The 24,861-nt window shown below is 40.0% G+C and overlaps 1 protein-coding gene across 1 annotated transcript in view; it reads left to right on the plus strand.

The window, feature by feature from the left end:
• Nucleotides 1-604: 604 nt before the first annotated feature.
• The window catches only part of ap1m3 (adaptor related protein complex 1 subunit mu 3), a 29,153-nt gene continuing 4,896 nt past the window's right edge, over nt 605-24,861 (plus strand). The window contains exons 1-10 of the mRNA XM_069704830.1: nt 605-834; nt 7,771-7,927; nt 8,536-8,603; nt 9,103-9,233; nt 14,284-14,431; nt 15,799-15,925; nt 20,084-20,226; nt 21,213-21,284; nt 21,590-21,748; nt 24,472-24,597. Of these exons, the coding sequence (XP_069560931.1) occupies nt 793-834; nt 7,771-7,927; nt 8,536-8,603; nt 9,103-9,233; nt 14,284-14,431; nt 15,799-15,925; nt 20,084-20,226; nt 21,213-21,284; nt 21,590-21,748; nt 24,472-24,597 (1,173 nt within the window). The 5' untranslated portion in view covers nt 605-792. The remainder of the gene's footprint in view (nt 835-7,770; nt 7,928-8,535; nt 8,604-9,102; nt 9,234-14,283; nt 14,432-15,798; nt 15,926-20,083; nt 20,227-21,212; nt 21,285-21,589; nt 21,749-24,471; nt 24,598-24,861) is intronic.

The raw sequence follows: 24,861 nt of genomic DNA on the forward strand, positions 1-24,861 counted from the left end.
ACATCGGATAAGATCATCAAAAGAAAGTTTTGTAGCCCAAAGTACAACAATGTCCTTGTAAATAGTGTCATTGTAGGCTGGTGGATTACAATTAAAAGAGGCATACATTTGATGGAAGTATTATTTACCGAAGTAAAAGTAGCAATACAGTAAATCAGTGTAAATGTCAAATTGCGCGTAACTGTCATGCATGCCAAAGGCTTTTTTTAAGTACATAAAATATATATATATATTTTTAAAGTACTTTAACGAATAATTTTACTTTGTTATAGCCTACTATTGGTCATTAGTTTTGATGCAGTAGATTGTATTTGAATCTCTAAAAATGCAATCCTTTTATCATATGATCAGATGGAACATCTTAATCCTTCTGGGTAAAAAAATAATTATATATATATATATATATATATATAGTGGAGTAAAAGGAGCAAAACGTCCCCTTGAAAACTTAGTTACCTTACGCCAAAGGTATGAATTAAACCTATAAATCGTAAAACGCTGACCGAGCCACGGCCTGTTATTACGGTCTACGGTCACGGCGCCTGTAAACTCCGGAAGTTGAGCTTCCGTGATCAGCGCCAGCTTCACGCGCGGTCCGGGGAGGACGACGAGTCGCAGCGAAACGCCCGAAGAGAGGAGAGGAGGAAGGGGGATGATGGGAGCGAGCAGCACCGTCTAAACTGACCCATATCTCACAGAACACCCACATTTTTTTAATTTTATTTTTTTCCAGCTCTGCTTCTCGTTCTCGAGGATTTTTTTTTTAAAAAAAAAAAAAATTTCTCCACCAAGATGTCGGCGTCGGCGATATTTATCCTCGACTTGAAGGGAAAGGTAAGTTTGGGACGACTTGTTGGTACCTGTCGCCAAAAAAAAAAAAAAAAAGAGTGCGTTAAGCCAAAGAAAGTCACACGACTGAAGGGTATTTTCATTTTGCTTTTATATATATATATATATATATATATATATATTGCATTTCCTGACAACCACTTGGCTGACTTAGTGCTCCGTGTACGACAGACAGACAGACGGGAAGAGAAACCCAACTTGCTCAACTCGTTTCTCTAATTTGCCAGTAAACACAGAGGACTTTGTCCTTGTGCGGCGATGCAGCCTTTATTCTATCTGATGTGTCCTGTTTCAAAGTTGAAAACTTGTCGTGTTTATTATCCTACAAAATGCACGGTGGGTTTATTTAACAAGCATTACTTGAAACACTTGTAGGCAACGCTGTCTGGAGCGGAACATATCAAACAATTAAGCAATTAGTCAACAGAAGATGGATCACCCCAACCAATTAAATCATTCTTCAAGCCGGGATGATTCAAAGTAAACCTCTTTTGGTTTTGTGAATTTGAGGATTTATTGCTGCTTGTCTGTGTTAAGGAATGGCAACTAACAATTTCCTTTCATTGTCAACTCGGAGCAGTTTTCTTGATTAATCGGTTGACAACGAAATGTCAGAAAACGTCCACTGCAAGCATGAAGTAATGTCTACAGTTTGTCTTGTTTTGTTTTGTCCCACAGTACAAACCCGACACTGTTTGTTTTGCTGTTCTTGAAACTCAAGGGATTATTCTGAGACTGAAACCGGTATAACTTGTATAGTACTGAATGAACTGATTACTTGTTTCATGTCTGATATGGTTTTAGGTTATGCTTTGTTGGTTTTGTACTAATAGTTGGATAAAACAACAAAGACATAACCAGCACAACACTTTTTTTTTTTTTTTAGACATTTTGCAGCCCAAATGCTTGATTCAAAATATAAATGTCATTTTAATCGATAATTAAATGAATCTTCACTTGTCCCTAAGATTATCTGAAAGAGTTTGTTTTTTCAGTGTCTTAAATGAACGTCTGTTGAAAATCAAGAGCCACGTAGGCAAGGTAATACGTTTAGCTAAGTTATTGTGTTAACTTGTGGTTATTATATATTTTAAGAGTACAGTACTCCTAAAATTCATTACATTCATACATTCATTGCCGAAGAAGCCTAATACGCTTCACTACAATACCCATCAGGGAAAAGGATCAGTAACCAGCATGTCTCATTGTACAGATTAAAGGTTTTCTTTTTCTCTCTCACTCTCTCTCATTATCTATCTATCCATCCATCCATCCAGCCATCCATCCATCCATCCATCCATCCATCCATCTATCTATCTATCTATCTATCTATCTATCTATCTATCTATCTATCTATCTATCTATCTATCTATCTATCTATCTATCTATCCATCCATCCATCCATCCATCCATCCATCCATCATACATCTATCCATCCATCCATCCATCTATATGTGCCCTGGGGCAAGTCAGTAGCTCTTCACCTAAAGCAGCAGCAGCAGCACCCCCCCCCCCCCTCCACCCCTCCCTCAGTCCTGATCACATGCATCCCCTATTACAGCAGTAGATGAAGTAAATGGCATTGCAGTTGCAATTAAAAATATATTAATGCAGAATGGGTTGGAAGTATTCATAATGGTACTATAGATAAAAAAAAAAAATTTCAACAGGCCGACTTGTTAACCCCAAATCAATCATGCACGGGAGACCGGCCGCTGTATTCCTGCTGTAGACAACACTTGAAAACACAGATCAGTCAGATGTATTTACACAGCACATTTAAACACAACAGAGGATGACCAAAGTGCTGCACATCATCACAGCATTAGCTAGTTTCCACCTCTGTCCTTTACTCCTCCACTCCACACACACACACCCACACACACACACACACACACCCACACACCTCCCCTCCACCGTACCTCCTGGGCACTCGTCTGCACATAGTTTGCTGCTGGGACCTGCTGCGTAGACTGAAATGTCAGGCTATTGAAATCAGCACGGCATCATTTTGTTCCCAGCGCTTCCCATAGAATTTTTAATATATGAACACGCTCAGGTCGAAGTTTTTGGAGTGTCACAAGTAATGACACGTTTCATCAGCTGGAGGCTTAACGTGTGCTCAAGTTTAGCATCATTAGAGATGCAGAGATGGTGCTCAAGGAGCTACCGCTCTTTAGTTGCGCGCTATTTGTTTACTCATCATTTTAGAAGAGTCGCAGCACCGTTCATCAAAAGTGTGGCGGAAGTGTGAAAGAGTTATCCAAGACTGACTCATCAGTGTATTTGGTTTACTCTTGATTTCAGCCACAGTGTCAGCTGTGATGGTCGGTACACCTCTTTCATACAGGCTGACATATCTGAAAAACTACAGGATGCATTGGTATCAGATTTTGCACGGACGTTCATGAGGATAAGTCCTTATGACTTTGGGCAATAACCCGAGCAGTTCTTCGTGTTCAGCGCCGCTTAGCTAAATTTAGCAAGCTAACGCCCTAAACCAAGATGCACGTGGCAAAGATTAAATTGTGCTAAACATCAGCATGTCAGCATGCTCCTAAATGCAGCCTCACAGAGCTGCCAGTGTGGCTGTAGACTCAGAGTTGGATGAATGACGCTGAGCTACAATGAACCTCTAACTGTTTAGAAAACAGGCCACTGTGAGCATGCACAATGTTAAATGGTTGCGATTGACGAACCAACTCGGAGGCGTCTTTTTGCATTTTTCGGTGTGCCATTATTTCATCGACAAGTAAGCTACTGTCAACTCCTCACAGCTGTCACGAAAATATCAGCATGTTGTTCAGGATTTAATGAGATGAATATGCAATTTTGGATGTAGTCAGTGTGTGATTGTTGTCTAAACTCTTGATGCAAAGTGACATTAGCTTGGTTGAGTTATTTTTTTTTTTTTTTGTCTGCTCCTGTTTGCCTTCCAGTCACACACTCTACTGGGAGTTTTCTGGTTGCCATTTTGCCTTTAGAGGTCAGCAGTGAATGGTGTCTATTGATTTCACACATTGTAAACAGTCACTGATTGCCTTGTGTGTCCCAGTAACAAACTTCCCCTAAAACCCCACAATGATTTTCCCCTGGTTATTATTATTATTTTTTTTTAAAACCACCAGTAGTTTTAAAAGATAATACTCTGCTGTTTTCAGTAAAAGTGACATTGAGAAAGTTTCCTCCTGCAAGGGAAAATGACATTTTTAATATGACAAAGTCCTTCATTTTATTTATACTATTCTTCATAGCACTTTCTATGCAAATGTGCCAGCCTCAAATTTACAGTCTGCCTTACTTTGATCCTTTCTTCAATTTCTATTGTTTTCCTTATTTCAGTTTTTGCTGCTAAAATTTTTCTTAGTTTTCATATTTATTCTCACTCACTTTATTCGAATTATCTTTTAATTATAGCAACTTTTCCTATTTGAACATCACGTATAATCAGCTTTCAAGGGTACAGATAAAGATTTCAGGTTACGTCACTTCATCAACATCAGCACCTTAGTCACACGTGTTTTTGTAACCACGGGTACGTGTGCATTTCGCCTTTGACCTGAAATGTGAGCAGAGAATGTACATGACTTTTTGTGTTAAATTTTTGGGAACACAAAGTTCCACCAGCTAAATCCAGTGAGGAAGGGAAGTGGGGAGCAACTCCGTTGTTTGACACAAGATTTGACAAGAGCCCTCTGCTTTAAGTTTCAGGGTCATGCTGAAATCGCAAAATACATGTACCGGTGGTCACAAACATGCGTGTAACACAGTTGTTAATCAAGCAACATACCTGGGAATATTTAAGAAGGTTATTGCTTCATGTGCATATCTGTAATCTTCTCCATTTGTGACCAGAGTTTTTTAACGCCTCTCATAATGGAGGAATGTCAAAATATACGTTAAAAAGTATTCGGAAATGCCAATATAACTTTCCAGAATATGCTTTCAACAGACAGAATAAAGCTTAATTTAGAAGGAACACATTCATACTAGACTTTAATGAGACCTGGATTATTAAGGAGCTGCGTTCTCCGCTTCGGGGCATGAAATATGCGAACTGTTTGTGTGAGGTGCTGTGCCTCTGCTGAACATACACTACTGCATGTTTTCCTCTTTAATCTGAGTTTAACCGACACACATTCGAACCAACACAACACGCTGAAGATGTGTTGACTCCACCATGTCCCGAAGGCGAAACATAAGCTTTTTCTAAATCACTTTTTGTGATTGCAGCTGTGCTGTGGTTGTCACAGCTGACAATGAGGGAAGTCTGTCACACTCAGATTGAGTTATTAGCTAACTGAAATGTCTCTAAAGCAAGTTGCTGTTTGGCAAAAGAAAGTTGTCCACGTTAATATACTGGCAGTGGAGACTTAGGAGCAGTAGAAAGGGGAGTAAAGCAGTCGATAACTAACTTGTCACGACAATATGTGTTGACGGTTCATTTATATATTGTCTCAAACAATGGCACATTTTTAAATGAGCTGCAACCAATAGTCAGTTGATATTATCGATTAATCTGTTGAATATCTTCTTAGTTAATTGATTTAGTCCACAGTTTCTCATTTCTGAAGATAATGTTGCCTTATTTTTGTTCAACCAAAGTCCAAAGCTCAAAGATATTTAATACCCAAACAGTGAAAAGAAATGCTTGATAAATGGTTTTAAACCATTCTTCTATTCTGTTATTAATATCATTGGCCTTTATTCACTTTCTAAAAAAAATATTGTTTTATAACAAATTTTAAACCAACATAAACTTTTGGACTTGTTGACGAGAAGTTTCCACAGAAATCCTTTTTCATAGAACGACCAAAATGACAGCTGCAGAGTCAACTTTAAGATGGGACTAGTTTGAAAGATACAGTATGTTTGTTATTCTATCGAGGTTTGGCTTCAGAACTACAAAGTGAATCGCAGGACACCACGGGCCTTTAATCCTGCAGCTCTTTTTGATACAATGATTTTTCTATATCTCATTCCTTTTTCCCGGTGACCTCTGAACTGTTCGCTCTGCGGTGTCCGTCTCCTCTCAGTGAACCTGAGCAGTGGGCTGTTCATATCCTTTTTCTCACCCAGATTACTTTACTTCACTGGAATGTCCTTTTTTTTGTATTTCTTATTTCCTCAAGCCTTTGTTGTATCTGACCATGTGTGACCCTAGCGCAACATAGACTCCTCTATTAAAAAAAGGGGGGAAGTAGTGCATGTTTGTGTGTGTGTGTGTGTGTGTGTGTGTGTGTGTGTGTGTGTGTGTGTGTGATGTAGATCCCTCAAGCATAGAAGCTTTGATCTCTTTCTTCACTTCATTCTGCATGTCCGGGATCTAGCAAGACTGCTGACTCATCTTGTTGTGTATACGTGTGTGTGTGTGTGTGTGCATTTCTATTCAAATTAGGTGTGGTGCTTTCCCTGGGCAAAATGAAGCAAATTTTGTCGGTTGTAATTGTTGTTCCTCTAAGAAACGGTCTCAAATGTCAAGACAGAACGTGATATTGTTCCTCTCTTTGTCCCTCAATACGGATCAGACCTGAAAAAAATGATCGCAAAAGATAGTTTAAAACTGCATTAAAATTGTGCAACAGAAGAACAGAACACATATAGTCATAAGAGGCTCTATTTTTAGTATTAAATTTAGCTGTACAAACATAGACGTGTCTTCACACAACTGACTGACTAGCCTGGCAGCTATGTTTATAAGCCCACGCCCACCTTTTATTAAAAACCGGTTGTTACTCTTTTTAGATGTTATTGAAAGCTATTCTGGGAAATATAGGAACTTGTTGACAAAGAAGAGAAGTTAAATTACACTTAGGGTAAAGGGATCTCGTGGAAACAAGACCAAGTGGTCATCCATCTTGACATCACCTGCTGCTTTGTGAACTGTTGCTTTGAAGCGTGGGCTCTGGGGTTTTGGCTGTTAACTTGTTTTTTTTTTGGAGTCTAAAAGTGACCATGTTTGGATAAACTCGGGAAGGTCCAGGGCTGAACCTGACCGACAACTAATAACACTATGCCCGCCCACCTATACCGGAAACCAAACTGCACCACGGGCATGTCAGTCAAACCAAGCACACTCCCCAAATGTAGCTCTATTTGAGGCCTATTATCTAATCAATCATGGAATTACTTTTCGAAGGACCACCAAAGGAGTCTATTGGTGCCAGCCCCTGGTGGGCCTCAGTGGTACTGCAATTTAAGGTATTTCCGCATCGGCTTTACTTTTCAGACCCAAGAGCATTTCCATTGTTACGATCTGTGAACGAGTCTAACACTGCGCTCTTAGTTGAGTGTGTTAGCATGATTGCAAATGCTACAAACTATACGTGAGGTTGATGGAAGCGTATTGAAGGTATATCACCATAAATCAAAGTATCTGAGTGTTAGCAGCTTTGGGGAAGATATACACAAACGCCCTTAGCTAGAATTAAACTGGAGATGTTGGGTTTACATAGTATGCACCTTAAATCACTCAAACTTAGGTACATCGCAGGTCTCCAACATTTGGCTTGTATTTGCCTTTAAGAAGTTGGCACATTGCGGTTCGCTATAATTTCCAACCTGAGAATCTTCTGAGCCTCGCCCGAGTCTGCTCTTATTCTTGTTTCGAGAAGTTGGTCATCCATCATTCATGATCAGATATCCGTCAGTCCATTAAAGGACAAAGAAGAGGTCCAAGTTGGAAACACAGTTTGTACATTTCCTTGGGAGATGAGCTTGGAGAACTGTGTCCATCCCGGAGGTGCGTTTTTTTTTTTTTTTTTTTTTTTTTTTTGCCAGCCAGTGGTTTCTGAACCATCTCTAAGCTTGAGTGCAGGTTTGGTATCTCAGCCAAAAGCTATAAATATTTAATGCCTGGCTAGTTCCTCTCTAATAGTATCCTCTGCCTCTGTATTTTGTGTCTTCATGTCATCCGTCCAGGTTCTGATTTGCCGTAACTACATGGGGGACATGGACATGAATGAGATTGACCACTTCATGCCCATCCTGATGAAGAGAGAGGAAGAGGCTGAGATGACGCCGCTCGTCACCCATGGCTCCTCGCACTTCATGTGGATCAAACACAGCAACCTTTACTGTATCCAAAGACATTTCATGTGTGAATGATGTGCTACAGTTTGTAAATCACCAATTCACCATACAGTATAGTTTCCCAGAGTGATTGACAGCCCTCCCGTCAATCATGGGTATTTATAATTTTCCAGCATCCAGTACCTTAATTGCATCTTCCCTGAGCAGATCCATAGGAAGTCCTTTGCTTCAGGTCTCTGTGGCAGGTTGCTGCTCAGCTTCTCAGTGTCTCTTTAATCCCATCGTGTCTGCAGTTAAAAATTGAACACAGATTGACTGTGATGTGCTATGCGCTGGATATCCGCTCTGTTTCATTGCCAGATTGGGCAGTCAGACTCCCTTCCACATTATTAATTCACCTTCATATTGCGGTTGTGAGTAAGTGGCATTCCCAATGCACAACATTAAACAACGGAGCTGTTTTACCTCGTGGCCATGTTCTCAATTGCTCATGAATCTGATGCATTCTGGTGACTTTGTGTCAAACTGCATTAATATCAGTGTCTAAAGGTTACTGACACCACGTCCACTGCACATCTTATTTTGCAGATTTTGTTATTTTCCCTGCTTGCCAATTGTAAATGTGCAGTTGTTTCTTAACGGTCCTTTCTTCAGTGGTGGCGATGACCAAGAAGAATGCCAACGCTGCTCTCGTGTACTCCTTCCTGTACAAGATAGTCCAGGTGAGTCTGATGTGGGAGACCACAGTGCAGACCTTTAACTTTTAAATAACATAAGGGAAATTTGTTTTGCTGGTTAAAGGTCAATTTAACTGTGATGTCATGTGAAACTGCGATGTTTGTGGTTTGCTTGTTTACATCCACATTGTAGTTTTATATTTTAGCATATTTCTTGTGTTTTATATATATATATATATATATATTTTTAAATCTTTATAGCCAAAGTATGCTGTGAATTTTTCTATAACTTGTTAATGTATCATGAATTGTAAACGTAACCTGCAGTTTGAATTGTTGACCAAAACTGTATTTAAAGTAACCACAATATGACAACCAGTGGCCATGGAGAGTTACAATATTTTCTGTAACTGAGACCGGATCACCGCACGTCTACTCAACCACACAACATGAAGGGCTTTTGTTCATGTAAAAACCGTGAGGCCAAAAGCCAAACAGCTTGGATGTGATATTTACCGATAGCTGTGTCTGTTTGTGTCTGTAGGTATTTAAGGAGTACTTCAAAGAGCTCGAGGAAGAGAGTATTCGTGACAACTTTGTGACGGTGTACGAGCTGATGGACGAAGTGATGGACTTTGGGTTCCCTCAGACAACCGACAGCAAGATCCTACAAGAGTAAGAAGAGTAGCACACGATCAGTGACAGTCCTCAGTGCAGTATGATTTGCTGTGTCTGTATGGGGGAAGTTAAAAGGATCTCAGGAGAGGCTAATATTGACAAACTTTAAAGTAACGCAGGTATTGCATAACCTGCTTATTTAAAGTTTCGACGAACCTCGGTTTGATTGTGTGTGTTGGCACTGGGTTCTGACATTTAATCATAACACCAATCAGGCTGATGAGGTGAAAGTTTCAAACTCTCAAAGGCAATAATTGCTGCACTCCAGTCTGATTTTAATGAAACCACATTTGCTCAAGTGCTACCTGTATCATCCATCAGGGAGGGGGAAAAAAAACAAAAAAACCCAGAGTTTTTCAGTGAGATAACAGCTTTGAGTTTCATAGTGTAAGTGAACAGCAGAGAGGGAATAAGAGTACATGATGAGCCTGTTTGAAGAGCTACGGGCCTTTTGTTTTTCATTCAACAGAGTACAGCTGATGACTAAAGCTGTGATGTATGGCAGAGCTACTGTCCTCGGGTCCGCTCGATGTTTCGCGTTCGAGGTGTAGACCGGGTTGCTTTGTTTTTACCCTCCTCGTGTCTCCTCAGGGAGGCATTTGTTTGCAGGAAAAGGTTTCGACATCATTCACTTTATAACCTTCAGCGCCACGGTAACATGGGCTCAGTGTGCACATGATCCACTTTGCTTTTTAATTAACAGTGAACTTTGTACTTTGAACATTCATGTTTGCATGGTATATTGTTTACCCTTTTCACGTCTCACATGTGATGAGGCTTTTTCTGGTAATATGTGATTGATGTTTAATTTCATGTGCTGCTTTTTTACCGAGGTTTGGCTTTGGTGTGTGTGTGTGTGTGTGTGTGTGTGTGTGTGTGTGTGTGTGTGTGTGTGTGTGTGTGTGTGTACAGAGTGTGTGTGTGTGTACAGAGTGTGTGTGTGTGTACAGTGTGTGTTGTGTGTGTGTGTGTGTGTGTGTGTGTACAGTGTGTGTACAGTGTGTGTGTGTGTTTGGGGTCTGAATAGCCGTGATAATTGCCAGGCTCCTATTGGCACTCGTATACAATGACACCATCAGCTGGATACACTCAAGACTCTCAGACAGACAAGCCCTGCTCTTCTCTTCTCCAAGGAGACACACAGTTGTCATCTCTCTCTTGTGCACACACACACACACACACACACACACACACACACACACACACACACACACACACACACACACACACACACACACACACACACACACACACACACACACACAGACAGTACACATACACACATTCACTGTCTCTCTGACTGCAGGCTATTCCAGTTCTGTGACCTTTCCGTGAACCAACTATCACAAAAACAGCTTTTCTCTCGCATTATAACACTTCCTACCTGGTGAGAGTATAAATGTGTGATCGTGTGTGGGTGGATACAAGTGAGACTGCGGGGTTGCATATGCACGTGAAAGTGTTCATGTCATGTGTGTATCTTCGAAAAAACTTCATGCGCGCGTTGTGAATGTGTATTTCCTACGACTGCTATTGTTACGCTAATCTGTCAGTTCACTGCCAAACCCACTTCCAAATCCTTTCATTAGCATTTATGAGTAGAATCAAGGCAAAACAGAACAAACAGCAGAGCAACAAAACCCAACGCCGACCCGAGCCCACTCTTGTCTTCGCCGCCTTTCATCTCTCAGCACTTACACACTCCCCTACATGTCAGCATGCATTTAAGACCCTCTAGGTGGGAGGAACTGGGACAGAAAACGGGGGGAAATATTTTTCCTCAATCTGTCAATCAATCTAAAACTTGTTTATTTAGCACTTTTTGTTGTTGACATTTAGGCAGGAAATGTACAGTTGAAGTCGAAACAAGACCCTTCAGTTGATGTTTGTATTTTCTATTTATTCAGCAGGGTTTGATTGACTTCATGGGTCATGACCATAGACTGTATATAAAAATGGATGTTGTCTCATGGGTCTGAAAAGTGGAGCCAAGGTTGGGCTGTCTCCAAAACAACTCTGGCTCCCAATAGACTCCCATTCAACTTCTGTCATGATATACTAAGTCAATACATTTTGTCCACAAGTCAGTATGGTTTCATTAGCTAAATTCACTCCTTCTGAACAGTTCTGGTAGCCCTTTAAAAAAAATATTTCCATTATTAATTATATATTAGGCCTGAATGAGAGGTATATGCGAGGGTGTGCCTGGTTTGACTGACATCCCGGGGGTGCAGTCGGGTTTTTGGTACCGGTGGGTGTTCATACCTTTAAATGGTCGGATCAGTGTCACAAATATTCCAATAATAAAGATTAGATTTAAGATTACAATTTTCTGACAAGTGCAGCTACAGTCACGCAAAAGATAGAATTAAAATGATTGAAATGGCATTGTTGCTGGGGATTCTCTTTTCTCTCTTTTTTTTTTTTTTTTTTTTAAAGAGAGGAGCCTGAGGACAGCAAATTCATGAGGGACATTGGGTCAGTAGCATGTCATTGTGTCTGGGGAAAAGGTTTAGGTCTGCGGAGAGGAAGAAAAGGTGATGGACAAGTGAAAATAGAAGAATAGAAACGGGTCAGTGGAATGAGCATAAAGGGAGGAGATGAGAGACCGCGGTTTGGATCACTGTCAGCCTTTTTTCTAGTCTTTTTGGTTCCCATTTCTGTGTGAGAAATTGATGGAAGTTGAATCTAAGCAGATCTAAGGCATGTGGCTGCCTAGCATCTGTATCAAATCCTTTTGATTACATACTCAGTCAGTTCAAGTGTAGGTCAACAGCACTGATTCAGAATGTTTATTATGAAGCGACTAAAGTACCATTTGTTTTGTTGAAATGTCTGCCGTGCTTACTGTGCATGAGGAATGTAAAAGGTTATGAGTTGCTGTTTTTATGAAGCGCCATTAACTATAAATACTATGCACGAGCCTCATTGTTTGTACGTAATCCTTTCTGCCAGGTGCCAATATCCATTTGCTGGATAATATAGTTAGACACTCAGAAAATATGAATACATGGAATCAGAGTGCAGTCATTTCCATATATATAAATACACCTTTACATTCAGAAAATGTGAAAAAAGTTAATGACCCCAAACTGGAATAACTGTTCGGAAAGATGATTTGTTGACATAATTATCCAGACAGCCCTGCGCTTGAAATGAGGCCAGTGAGGAGTAAACAGTGGAGGGGGGCAGGTGTTTGAGTAAAAACAGGCCTGGTCACATGTTGTTTGTGTATGTTCAGCTCCCACTTATTCTCATGATATTTCCCTGGAGTCAGAGACGATTGAAACTAACTGGCTCACACTAAGAGATTCAGTGCACAGTTCTTGCGTGTGGATAAATAAACGCACGGATTTGCAGGCAGAACAATGATATTCTTATTCATATCAGTAATGTATAACGGATGTGTTTATGCTGCAGTGAATGCTTAACTTAATTAAGTGGAGTATAGGACACTCATTATTGACATATTGACAGTTTTAAAGCTGCACAAATCAATATTTATATGTTGCCAATGGATCAAATTATGCATGTATGTGATGTGAAAGGAATTGCTTGAAGTCAGGAACCCAGAGAATTATCACACTCCTCCTCAGCTCTATGGAGCGCTGTAGTCTTTTGGTTCTACATCCGCAGCTTCACTGTTTTGATTCAGTCTCAGCAGTATTATTGGTGGTGCATCCAGGTGCAGAAGGTGTCTTTAAAAAAATAAAATACAAAGCAAACAAACAAAAAAAACAACCTATATCCTTCCTGCCAGCACAAAACAGCTGATCGACAGTTAGTGAAGCCGGTGAACATGATAGCAGCTTAAGAGCCAGGTGTTTCCCTAAAAAGACAATAAATATTAGATGTAAATTTGCCAACTGGCTTTAAACTTGTTGCCTAAAATAACAAGACCCAAATGCATTGTCTGAATAAAAGGTGTCGCCACACTCCGTTGGGACTTGTTTGTAGTTGTTGCATCCCAAAGGGCCTAGACCTCTGGGTACATTTCAAACTATCAACCAATCAGCATTGATGTATGTTGTGCACTGAAACCTCACAAAGCTGTAAACTACAGAGACCCTCCTTCAATATGAGCACAGTGGAACGCCGTGTCAGTGAATCACCATTACAGACTTTGTGAAGTAAATTTAATGGTACAAGAAGCATTGTTCTTGCTCCGTCCTCCAAATGTGCTGTCATTGCTACAACTTTTCATATTGCGTCATCTAGCTGTACCACTGCAACCAATGATGGAACGACACTTGGACACTACATTTAAAAGCACTCGCTCTCACTTTTCAAAGAACGTGATGGCCTCAATCATTTCCTCCAATCAAAACTAAACAGAAGACAATACTTTCATCAAATAAACAAAAACAAAGAAGATTGATTGAATTCTTTAAAGAGAGGCTGTCCATCAAAGGCTCAAACCTAAACACATTTAAGCTGTTTCGCTATTTCCTCACTGCTCTTTTAAGACCCTCGATGTTTGGGCTTTATTTATCAAAGCAACACTTGATAGATGAGTATCATGTAAACAAATGCATGTATCACATTATTAGCAGCGGCTGCAGTCACAATAGATTCATGTTAATCTCTCTTTTTCCAATTACACCCATGAATAATCTTCCGTAATTTATTTACACTGAGGGGACTCATTCATTTGAAGTCATCTTTTGTGATTAATGCAAAGGATAAAAAAAAATATTCCTGGAGAGAGATTGGGTTCTGAGGTCATGTGTGTTGCAATTTCCTATTTAGATTTCTTTAAGTTAAGACTCTGACTTTGCTCCTCTCTGCGTACGTCAAGTCTTTAAACAACAAGAGATAAATTAAATTATAATTCAACTCTGTGGCTAGTTTTTATGGTAGTTAATAAATAAGGAAAGTCTGTCTCTTTCTGAAACACCTTAATGAGGGCAGGGCTCATCATTTTTCAAACTGAAACTGATGAATGTGTTTAGTGGATTTTCAGGTGTGCCACTCTGCAGGACCACAGACTGACTTTGGACACAGCTTGAGCTGCATCACAACTTCTCTCTGCCGTTGTCTTTTTCAGGTACATAACGCAGCAGGGCCATAAACTGGAGGTCGGCGCACCTCGACCTCCTGCCACCGTCACCAACGCCGTGTCCTGGCGATCGGAGGGCATCAAGTACAGGAAGAATGAAGTTTTCATGGACGTCATAGAGTCAGTGAATCTTCTGGTGAGGGCAACGCCTTGTTTTTCCACATCATACATTGAAAAGTCGCTCTACAGGAAGAATATTTATTACCAGCCACAGATAAACAGAGAGAACAATGAATAAGGTTGAATAAAGGGAGGCAAAACATCATAGAGAAGACTTAAAAGGAACTCGTATTTATTGAAGCGTCTGTTCTACTTTATCCATCAGCATCTATTGTTTCATCAATTGGATGGATTTCTTGAGCAGTTTTGTTTAAAATAGGTGGTGAAAGTGTTTTCTTGAGTCTAAGTGGGCGTGTTTGTGCTAAAATCGTCTTAGCCGAAACCCAGGCTTGTTTTGACTCCTCCAAACAGTTTTCCTCTTTCCTTGAATTGAATTGCAGAAGGAAATGGTCTCTAATGTCAATAATCCTCCATTCTGTTCCAGTATCATTTGTTTTTTTTGTTTTTTGTTTTTTTACATTGTGTGCAGAGAGAAGTGGCTCAGTGTATTTCCAAGGTTAGATTGTAAATAAAGCAAAGGACACGTCAGGGTTTTTTTTTTAAGTCAGAATATGTCTCTCAACAAGTGAGATGAATATACAACATATTTAATGATCTCTAACTGCTCCTAATGTTGTTCACTTTATTGAACATTGCATGGAGACGATCAGTGTAGTCGTCACATTGTTGTATACATTTTCTTAATAAGGAATGTAGATATTTTAACATGCAATATAATCAGGTTTACTGAGATTATAATGTTGTCTGTCAACAAAAACACAGATTTATAACCACTTGTCAGTGTGATAATGTAATATCAGACTACATAATGAACCTATTAGAGGAAGAGTTGTTATTATTTTATTTTTTCCAAGGTCTAAAATCTCCTGCAGCAAAAGAGGCCAAACGCATGTGTTTACGTGAACATGTTGTGTCCTAAACGCAGAAGAGAAACAACTCCGTTCTCATGACGTACGTCTTGTCCTTGAAGCAACACCTCAAGAACGTCAGTATACAGCTGCAGGGTTTTACGAGTCAACATATTTAATCACTGCTAAGAGAGCTTCGGGCGCAACTTCCTCTCTTTTCTGTGACCAGTTTTTTTTTTTTTTTTTTTTTTATGTTTCCGAGATTCTGCATTGTCTCTCACATCAATGCCTCGCTTACATTTCTCACACTGCATGTCGAGAGCCTTCCATCTCCGTCCCTCAGTCTGTTTGTTTCTGCTGACTTGCTGAGAAGTTGCAGTTGTCTGTTTTTCCGATTACCAATTATCTGTATGGTCTGATTCTTTAAATAATAAGATAAAAAAAAATAACAATACGGAGATAGTATTTAGAGCCAGTGATCATGTATGATCACAATAGTGTTCAATTCTAATAGTTTTTTGTCTTGTATCTGTAGGTGAGCGCCAATGGCAGTGTCCTGCGCAGTGAAATCGTGGGCAGCATCAAGCTCAAAGTGGTCCTGTCGGGAATGCCTGAACTCAGACTGGGCCTCAACGACAAAGTGCTGTTTGAGATCACAGGCAGTAAGTAACAATCAGACTCGGCGCCTGCAGCCATTCACGTAGTCCAAGCAGGACCAGCATTTATCACGAAGCAGAATAATCATACAGGCGAACATATGCAAAAGCACGACATTTGTCATGGTATGATAAAGGCAACAACAACATTTGTAGTCGGTGTGGATAATTTAAGTAGAATTGTATTCTGAAACAATTTTTTTTAGCTGCATTTGTTGATAAAATGCTGATTTTGTGACTTTGTACATTTACCACATGCCATGCGTCATATTTTGAATTGCAATATTTTTACACAACATGATTCTGGAATTGTTGATGTTAAAGGTTGGTCCCCTTTTTCACAATTTGAACTATTTTACCAACTGTAACTGCAAAGTAGCACTTGTGTGTACATGTACCTCTGGTTTGGGATCACTGCAAAAAAAAAGTATTCATTTAGTTCAATATACTTTTGCTGCTTGATTAGCGGTAAAAATACATTCAATCTGCTCATGAAAAAGCTATATTTTACAAAATCCAGTGGCATGCATGAATAAGCACATAAGTTCATCCTTTGACCATTTTTTTTTACCCTTCCTAACGACATGTTCTTAAAGAATAATGTCACCTTTTTTCTTCTTTTTTTTTTTCACACACTGAGCAAATGGTGGCAAACTGCTGTGTATAAATGACAGCTGACAGGATCTGACAAAATTTGATGGCTCGCTTGATGTCACATGAAGTCAGTTTTATTCACACAGCACATTTAAATACAACCAAATTGCTGTTAAACATCAAACAAAATTAAAAACAATATGATAGACACATTTAAGCCATTAAAGACAAAATAAGCAATAAAATGGAAAAATTTGGAGTCAAAAACAATATTAAGCCAAAATAACAAACAAGGATATAGATAATGAGTAAAATATACTCTAGAATAGATAAAACAAAAATTGTAAACTGTCAACATGCTTTATTGTGTTTTCAAATGAAAATATTTCCTGTTAAAAATATTTCCCATCTTTTGTTTAAAAAAAAATAGAGTTATTGGCTTGTCAGTCTCACCTTGAACTCACCCTCACACTTTACCTCGTCTTTCTGTTTAAATCCGATACTCATCCTTCCTCCCCCTCCCCCTCTCTACTTTCTGAATTTTTCCATCAGTGTTTCCCACTGCTGCGTCTTCCCTTGCCTACAGTATCCCCGCACATCCTCCTCCCCCTCCTCCATCTCTTCTTCCTCCTTCTCCTTTGCCTACATTTTCCCCCCCTACTGTTCCTTTCTGAAGGGGAAAGGCTTCATCACTGTCTAGCCTCTTTGCCTCAGAGTTAATCCCCACCCCGGGCAGCAGCCCCGCAGATGAAAGGTGAGAGTCTGCAGCTATCCAGCGTACGCAGCACCACAATCCCCCTGCTGTGTGTAGCAGTCTGGGAAATAACATATCCCCAGAAATAATGATCAGAAGTAATGATCAAACAAACACACACACCCGTGCTGAATGTTAATGTTACAAATATTAAAATGTGTTTTGCACTCTCATCTTCAGCAGTTACACTATTTTACATCTCATTTCCCAGTCACTCGTGATTATCATAGTTGCATGGTCTGTACTTTTTATCGCAGCTGGATGCAGCCAAAATATGTGAGGGTGTATAAATCATTTAACACTGCCCTCCACTGGCAGAAGATCAGAACTGTCACCACAGGGAAGTTACATTCCTTTTATTTTAAAATAGAATGTAGGCAATTGAATCAATGTCCAACAAAAACACTTTTTAAGTCAAATGCTGTTTTTAAATTTTTTTTTTATCTGATATATATTCCCATTTCTAACACTTGAATGTCTGCAGCTGCTCAACTATCCCCAAGATCTATCCAGATTTCTTCTCAGTGTCACATTGTTTGAATCTGGTGCATGCAAGTTATTGGTTTTGGGGAATTTTTGGTTTTCGTAAAAGACATTTTCACCCATTATGACGATGGTATGAGCTGCGGGCTGCAACAAACAATTATTTTTATTATCAGTAAATGTGCTTATCATTTTGTCACTTCATCATCTTGTCCATAAAATGTGACAGACTTGTAAAAACGTCCAAGGTGACATCTTTTAATTACTCGTTATGTCTAACTGACAATCAAAGTTTAGAGATATGTTGTTTATAATCATATAAAACAAAGAAGCGCAATAAATCTTCACATTTAAGAAGATTAAATAGTCCCTTTGGCCACCCAAAGCACTGTGAAACGCTTTGGACATTTACTAAATGTCATTATAAACTGGATTCCTCTTTCTTTCTTTTTTTTTTTTTTTCACTCTGTGACAACAGACAGAAAACAGATTAGGTTCCTCCTGTCTGCTGCTGTGCATTAAAAACATGGAAGCAGGTGAGAGCAGCCTTAAAGGGGAACCACAGAGAACACTGCAGCGTCTTCAATCCTCCGCTGACATCTACACACACACACACACACACACACACACACACACACACACACACGTCTCTCTCTTTTTCTTTTTGCCACGTAGGTCCACGCAGTGACAGAGTGTCCCATACGACCTTTCATTCCTGTCTTCTCTTGATAACGCTGCATGCAAGCGTTAGTGTGTACATGCGTGTAACCGCCGTAGAAACAAACAGGAAGGACACTTTTCTGAAGGGCTTCCCTGCTTTGCTTTGACCAGGAGTGTTGTGCTCTCCGTAGACCTGACCTCAGCCAGTCCCCTCTCAAGCATTGGGAAATGTCACACACACAAACACACACACACACACACACACACACACACACACACACATGGAAGCGAGCACACTGAAAAGCAAAATCAATAGAGAAACGAGGAAGTTACCCACATCTGCAAACACAGGCATGCATAAACCTGTGCACGTACACACACTCGAGAGAGAACAATGAACATATACACACATGTAAACACGCATGCACGTATTCTCTCCGACGGGCCGCAGTGAAGGTCCCGGGTTGCATTCACGGCAGGCGAAGCAGGCGTTAGCTGACTGTTGAATGGGGGATTTAGGTGAAGGCCCACAGGCCCACACTCATTACAACGGTTTTCCTCCAGTCAGCACCCTCTATTAGCCACAGTGGAGGTGAACGGTGGACTTTCTCCGTCAGACTACAGATGCAGCCATTAAAGAGGTCGACCTTCATCACTCTCTTTCTCCACTTTTGAGAGGAATTGTCAGAGAAGTTTAAGTTTTGTTGACAACGAAAATGATGTTCTGTTTAGGTGAGAGAAAAGGTTGAGTATTTTGTGCCGAGTTGATTCGTTAATTGACCAAGTAATCTGTACACTTTGATTCATTTTTCATAAGTTTCAAATATTTTAAAGATGAAACTACATTATTGATTAGATTAAAAAGTAATGAAGAGATCAGTCAGTAATGAAAATGCTACTTAATAGATATACTAGTTAAAATATTAGTGTAATAGCTCCCCCTGAGGCAATCTGTCTTTGTAGGCTGTAGGCATACGTCGGCGACACACATGGTTGTGCACTTTTGCAGTCACAGTAGTGATATAGTGGGCAAAACAGTGTGACATCTTCTCAAGACTTTTCTGTGCCCTTATAAGTGCAAATAAACCCATATCACTATTTGTGTAATAATTCCTCAGAAAAGTAAAGCATCAAATCAAATGGGAGCATTTATCAGACTAATGACAAAAAGTTCATAAATGCTGACACACAGAAACGTGTTTTCATCAGGAGTGTTTTTCTCCTAGTTGTGTTTTAGCTCCGTAGGTGTTAGAGCAGGTGTTACTGTATCTGTGAGGCTTCTGAGTGGGCTTCAGTGGGGGAGAAGATGATGGCAGCAGGTATTGAAGGCAAACTGTGTGCATGCTTGTGTGTGGCAGCAAAATAATTGTTCAGTGGGGGACAAGACGAGGGCAGATGGATTTGGTAGAACACTGCGTGTACAGTGTGTGTGTGTGTGCGTGTGCGTGTGTGTGTGTGTGTGTGTGTGTGTGTGTGTGTGTGTGTGTGTGTGTGCGCGTGTGTGTGTGTATTTGTAAGATTGAGTGAATGTTTGTCAGTCATCATTACCATGACCTTGATTTCCCCAAGGCTGCATGGAAAGCTCTCAATCTTTTTTTGTGTACTTGTGTGTATGTGTATGTATGTGTATGTGTATGTGTGTGTGTGTGTGTGCGTGCGTGTGTGTGTGTCAGGAGAGAAGAGCAAGACAGTGGAGCTGGAGGATGTGAAGTTTCACCAGTGTGTCCGTCTGTCACGCTTCGAGAATGACCGCACCATCTCTTTCATCCCCCCCGACGGCGAGAGCGAGCTCATGTCCTACCGACTCAACACTACAGTGAGTGGGACACGCAAACAAATCTTTTCCCCTCAAAGAACACGTACACACTCACACCACCTGCATGCCAGCAATACCAAAAGCACACGCCCTCTTTGTTTCAGACAAACACTCGGAAAGCATCACAACCTCAAATGTGTTTTTTTTTTTCCCCTCCTGCTCTACTTTAAACAAAACATATCAGTTTTTGCTCATATTTTTTTCTTATTTTCAGATTTTGTATACTATTTTATACATTTATATATATTATTCATTAAAATAAGTAATTAACTTCCGGTAAAGTTTACTGCTCTAATGTGATTGGCATCATATATTGACCATTACTATGATCTTTGATACTAAAGTTTATAAATACATATCCTTACTCGATACATTTCATCTACACAACTCCTTTAGAATCACATTTAAACCACATTTTGAACACATATTTAAAAACATTACCAACATTTTTTATTTTTAGGGAAATAAATCAGGCAATGTAGCATTTAAGCTTTCAAGTAAAAATAACTGACTATGTTTACTTACATTTTACCACCCTAAGTTTGTGTCCTATATTCAGGATGTGAGGTTTTCCTGGAACATAAGAAACCTGGTCATTCATATCCCCCTGTCAATCATAAATGTATCCAGGTTTCTGATAATCTTTGTTGATTTTTTTGGATTCTTCAACAGGTCAGCCACTAGTTTCTGTACAACAGAAAATAGTCAGAAACCCAGATACACGCCAAAGTATCCCAGGATCCACCAGCTGGCATAATTAGGCTTTTCAAAACCAGCATGAGGACTTTTCCAGGTCTTTGAAACCAGGATCAAATGTGTACAAGTTATTCACCCCTTGTACAAGCACAACATCTTGTTTTCTCTCTCTCTCTCTCTCTGTCTCACGTCCACTGTGTCACTGTAGCGATGTGTGTCGTGATGCACTCGGCTCGGCGCTCGCAGGTTCTGACCTTGTCCGCTCCGTCTCTCCGTCTCTCTCTTGACAGGTGAAGCCTCTCATATGGATCGAGAGCGTGATCGAGAAGTTTTCTCACAGCCGCGTGGAGATCAAGGTGAAGGTAATGATGAGTGACACACACACACGCACACGCACATTAAAAGCAGCATGTCCTTACTGTACCTCATCTACAGTAGTCCCTTCACTGAGACCTATTTAGTATTTATGACACACGCATCTCTGGCGATTTGCCGCTCACCATCTGTTTGATGATGACATCCGTACACTGGAAATAACGAGCCACACTGTGCATAACTATGAAGACATCCTTCATTTGAATTTGGATGCGCATGCTCTCTTTTTTTTGTTGTTGTTGTAAAGATCTTGAGTGACATTTGAACTCTGTCATTCTGTCACCTTCTGCAGGCTCGAAGTCAGTTCAAGAGCCGGTCCACTGCCAACAATGTGGCCATTCTGGTGCCAGTACCCAGCGATGCTGACTCACCCAAGTTCAAGACCAGCACAGGCAGCGCCAAGTGGGTGCCCGAGAAGAGCGTGGTGCAGTGGAACATCAAATCTTTCCCTGTTAGTGTGACATATCAACAAAATATCTCAGTTATATATATATATATATGTATATGTGGAAACCCCAAAATGCATTTAGATGTTGCAGAACAGCCTTTTTATCTTGTTCCACCACCATCATTTTTTTTTCTATTAAACTTTTAAGAATCAACAGAAGAACTCACAAACACAGAGAAGACGGTCTTAGTAGAAATAAGCAATAGTTTAAATCAAATGTCCCGAAACAGAGGGAAAAACCGCAGAGGATTTATCATGCACGGTTCTGTCATAAGCCGTACGAGTGGTGTTCAATTCTTCATGGGCAGAACACCAATAATTAAAAGTCCTCATTTCGAGTCAGCTTTATCAGAAAATAACTTTTTTTTTTTTTTTTTTTTTTTTTACTTTTTGAGAATTTTGCAAATACAGAAAATTTGACCAATCCTAAAATACAAAGTCCCCCAACCAAGCTACAAACCTCCAACATTAGTCATGTGATTGTTACATTTTGACAGAAGGCAATGACATTTTAAATGGTATTATTCAACTTATAATATTTGGGTCTGCTTTCCATGTTTCTTTGGTATCCTAACAAAGGGCTTAGAAAATGTGAATATGCTATCCATTTTTATCCCATCATGGTCAGGTGGTCTTTGGTCAGTTTCTCCACTGTTTGTATTATCAGCTAAGATAATACTCAGTTGCAAAAATATTCATAATTTTTAGGCAGGCAGATTAAATTCTTTGGAAATTTGTCTACCAAATGCTGCTTTATATTAGTAAGGTCCATGTTTGTCCATTTTTCAAACCGCAAATTCGCAGCAGAGGGCGCAAATTCTGCATTTTTTTTTTTTTTTAAATGTAGTGGCCCTGTACGATATTATACAAACATATCGATATTTACAGCTTCGTTTTCAAACACATCTACATAAGCCTGAAGCAGTCCTGGCATCAAAAACATGAAGTTGTGTCTCTGACAAATATGAGACAGCAGCCATTTATCACATTATGATTGACCTCACCACACACATAAACAGACACAATCCCATCTTATCTATCTGGTTCCTGCTGTTCCTTTCAGGCTCAGTGTCTGCTCTCCAGACTCTTCAAAAGAACATTTTAACGACTTCAAAAAAACTCACAGCGCATTAATTCAGAAGGTTCCTTCTATCTGTCAAGTTGTGATATCTCCTCGAAAATTCATTACACCTTCGGCCTGTCAAGGAGGGTTAGGACTTGCCGTTATTGGTGACATATTGTTATCCAGCTCGTGTGTGTGATTCAGCAGAATGTGTTTCCGTCACTTTTCACCTCTGAACGCTGTGAGGTAACAAACATAAAGCAGTGACTTGTTGTGATAAGTAGGCAAATAAATAGAACTGGTCCACAGCCCTCCAGCCTTCAGCTCCATACAGCTATCGACAATGTAACCCTATTCTATAAGATTTACCATCCTGTAATGGTAAAAGTGTATGAAACTGGTAAAAAAATAAGTCCATTTGCCATCAGCTGTTTTATCAGCATGAATATATGTATCTTTGACTTTCTTCTCATTTATTGGATGTGAGCACGGTATGCAATAAGGAAAGGTTTTCTTATCAGCTTTCGGCAAGGGTAGGGATAATAAGATTTTCCACAGCAACTGTATAATGGCAAGAAAAAAAAATAGTTCAATTGCAGTTCAATGTGGGATTTTTTGTGTGTAAAAGTGGCAGTTATTTTTTGTTTATCAGTCTTCTTACAATGATAGATGGGGTCCTGCATGAATGCACAATTTTATGCCAGAGTGAGAAGTTATTTCAAAGCGGAGAGTTTCCGTGTTTGTGTTTTTGTGTCTGAGCTTTTCTCACTTGTTTGAAGTGATCAGGGCTCAGTTTGACGAAAGAGATCCAACGACACGTGAAAAATGGGATGACATGTGGTGTTTTCTTTTGTTGCTAAGATACTGTTAATCAAAACTGATTAAAAAAACAACAACAACTCTCGTACGCTGTCCAGAAAGCAGATTAGATGAAATGACGGAGGATGTATTTGACTTTTATTGTTGTTTATTTGATCATCAATATGAAATCCATCCATTCATCCATTCGCTATACCCGCTTACCCTTTCGGGGGGTTGTCTTTGAGCAAAGGGGGAAAACAATGGACAAGATGCCAGTCAATCAGGGCATGAATGCTTCATGCTAAAGAGAGATACTTAGGAGTTGAAAGCAAGGTTTTAGGGGCTTTAAAGTCCAAATTGTAACTGGTTTTCAGTAAGTTCAAACTAACAAATTCAGTGCTCGGATGATGTGTTACACCACTGCTCTTCTGCAGGATGATTAACTTGTTTTATGTGTTTATAGAGCAGACACGTTTGGCAGATGCTGAATTCCATAAAGTGGTATCTGATTCACCTTGATAGGACAAGGGAGTTGTCTCGTGTTGCCATGAATATAGAGTTTGTCTTGTTTTTCGGACAAAATAACCTTGTATTAATTGGAAGTCGGACACCCGGGAATAGAACTCATCAGACAAACTAACCTGTGTTATCTGAAAGGCTTTATGAGCAACGTCACGCTGAATTTAGCGGTTTTGTAACAGCTTTGTGGCCTTTTCTCTTTCCTGTTTCTCTCTCTCTCTCTGTGTGTGTGTGTGTGTGTGTGTGTGTGTGTGTGTGTGTGTGTGTGTGTGTGTGTGTGTGTGTGTGTGCGTGCGTGCGTGCGTGCGTGCATGTGTGTGTGTGTGCCTGTGTGTGTGTGTAGGGGGGTAAGGAGTATTTGATGCGAGCACACTTTGGCCTACCCAGTGTGGAGAGCGACCAGCTGGAGGGGAAGCGACCAATCACAGTGAATTTTGAGATCCCCTATTTCACTGTATCTGGGATTCAGGTAGGACACTTAATTAACACCCATCACGCAGTTTTTCTTTTAGTCCCACTTTCTTGTTTAACTGAAACTTTCAACGACACGCTGCCACCTTCACCCATGGGTGCACCGCCGGGAGAATGCAAATGGCCGTTGCTAATGCCAGACTGAATAGATAAATTATTAAGTCTCCTCACAGACCTGGAAGTTGTTTAAAGCCTGCTCATAAACGTTCTCACAGCTCGCACTCCACTTTAGCACCGTGGAAATCCTATAATACAGCAAAAA

Source organism: Brachyistius frenatus, unplaced genomic scaffold (genome assembly GCF_029030835.1).
Source record: "Brachyistius frenatus isolate BFR_SWC_R1_liver_20210118 unplaced genomic scaffold, ASM2903083v1 Contig_52, whole genome shotgun sequence".
In the NCBI taxonomy this organism is placed as follows: Eukaryota; Metazoa; Chordata; class Actinopteri; family Embiotocidae; genus Brachyistius; species Brachyistius frenatus.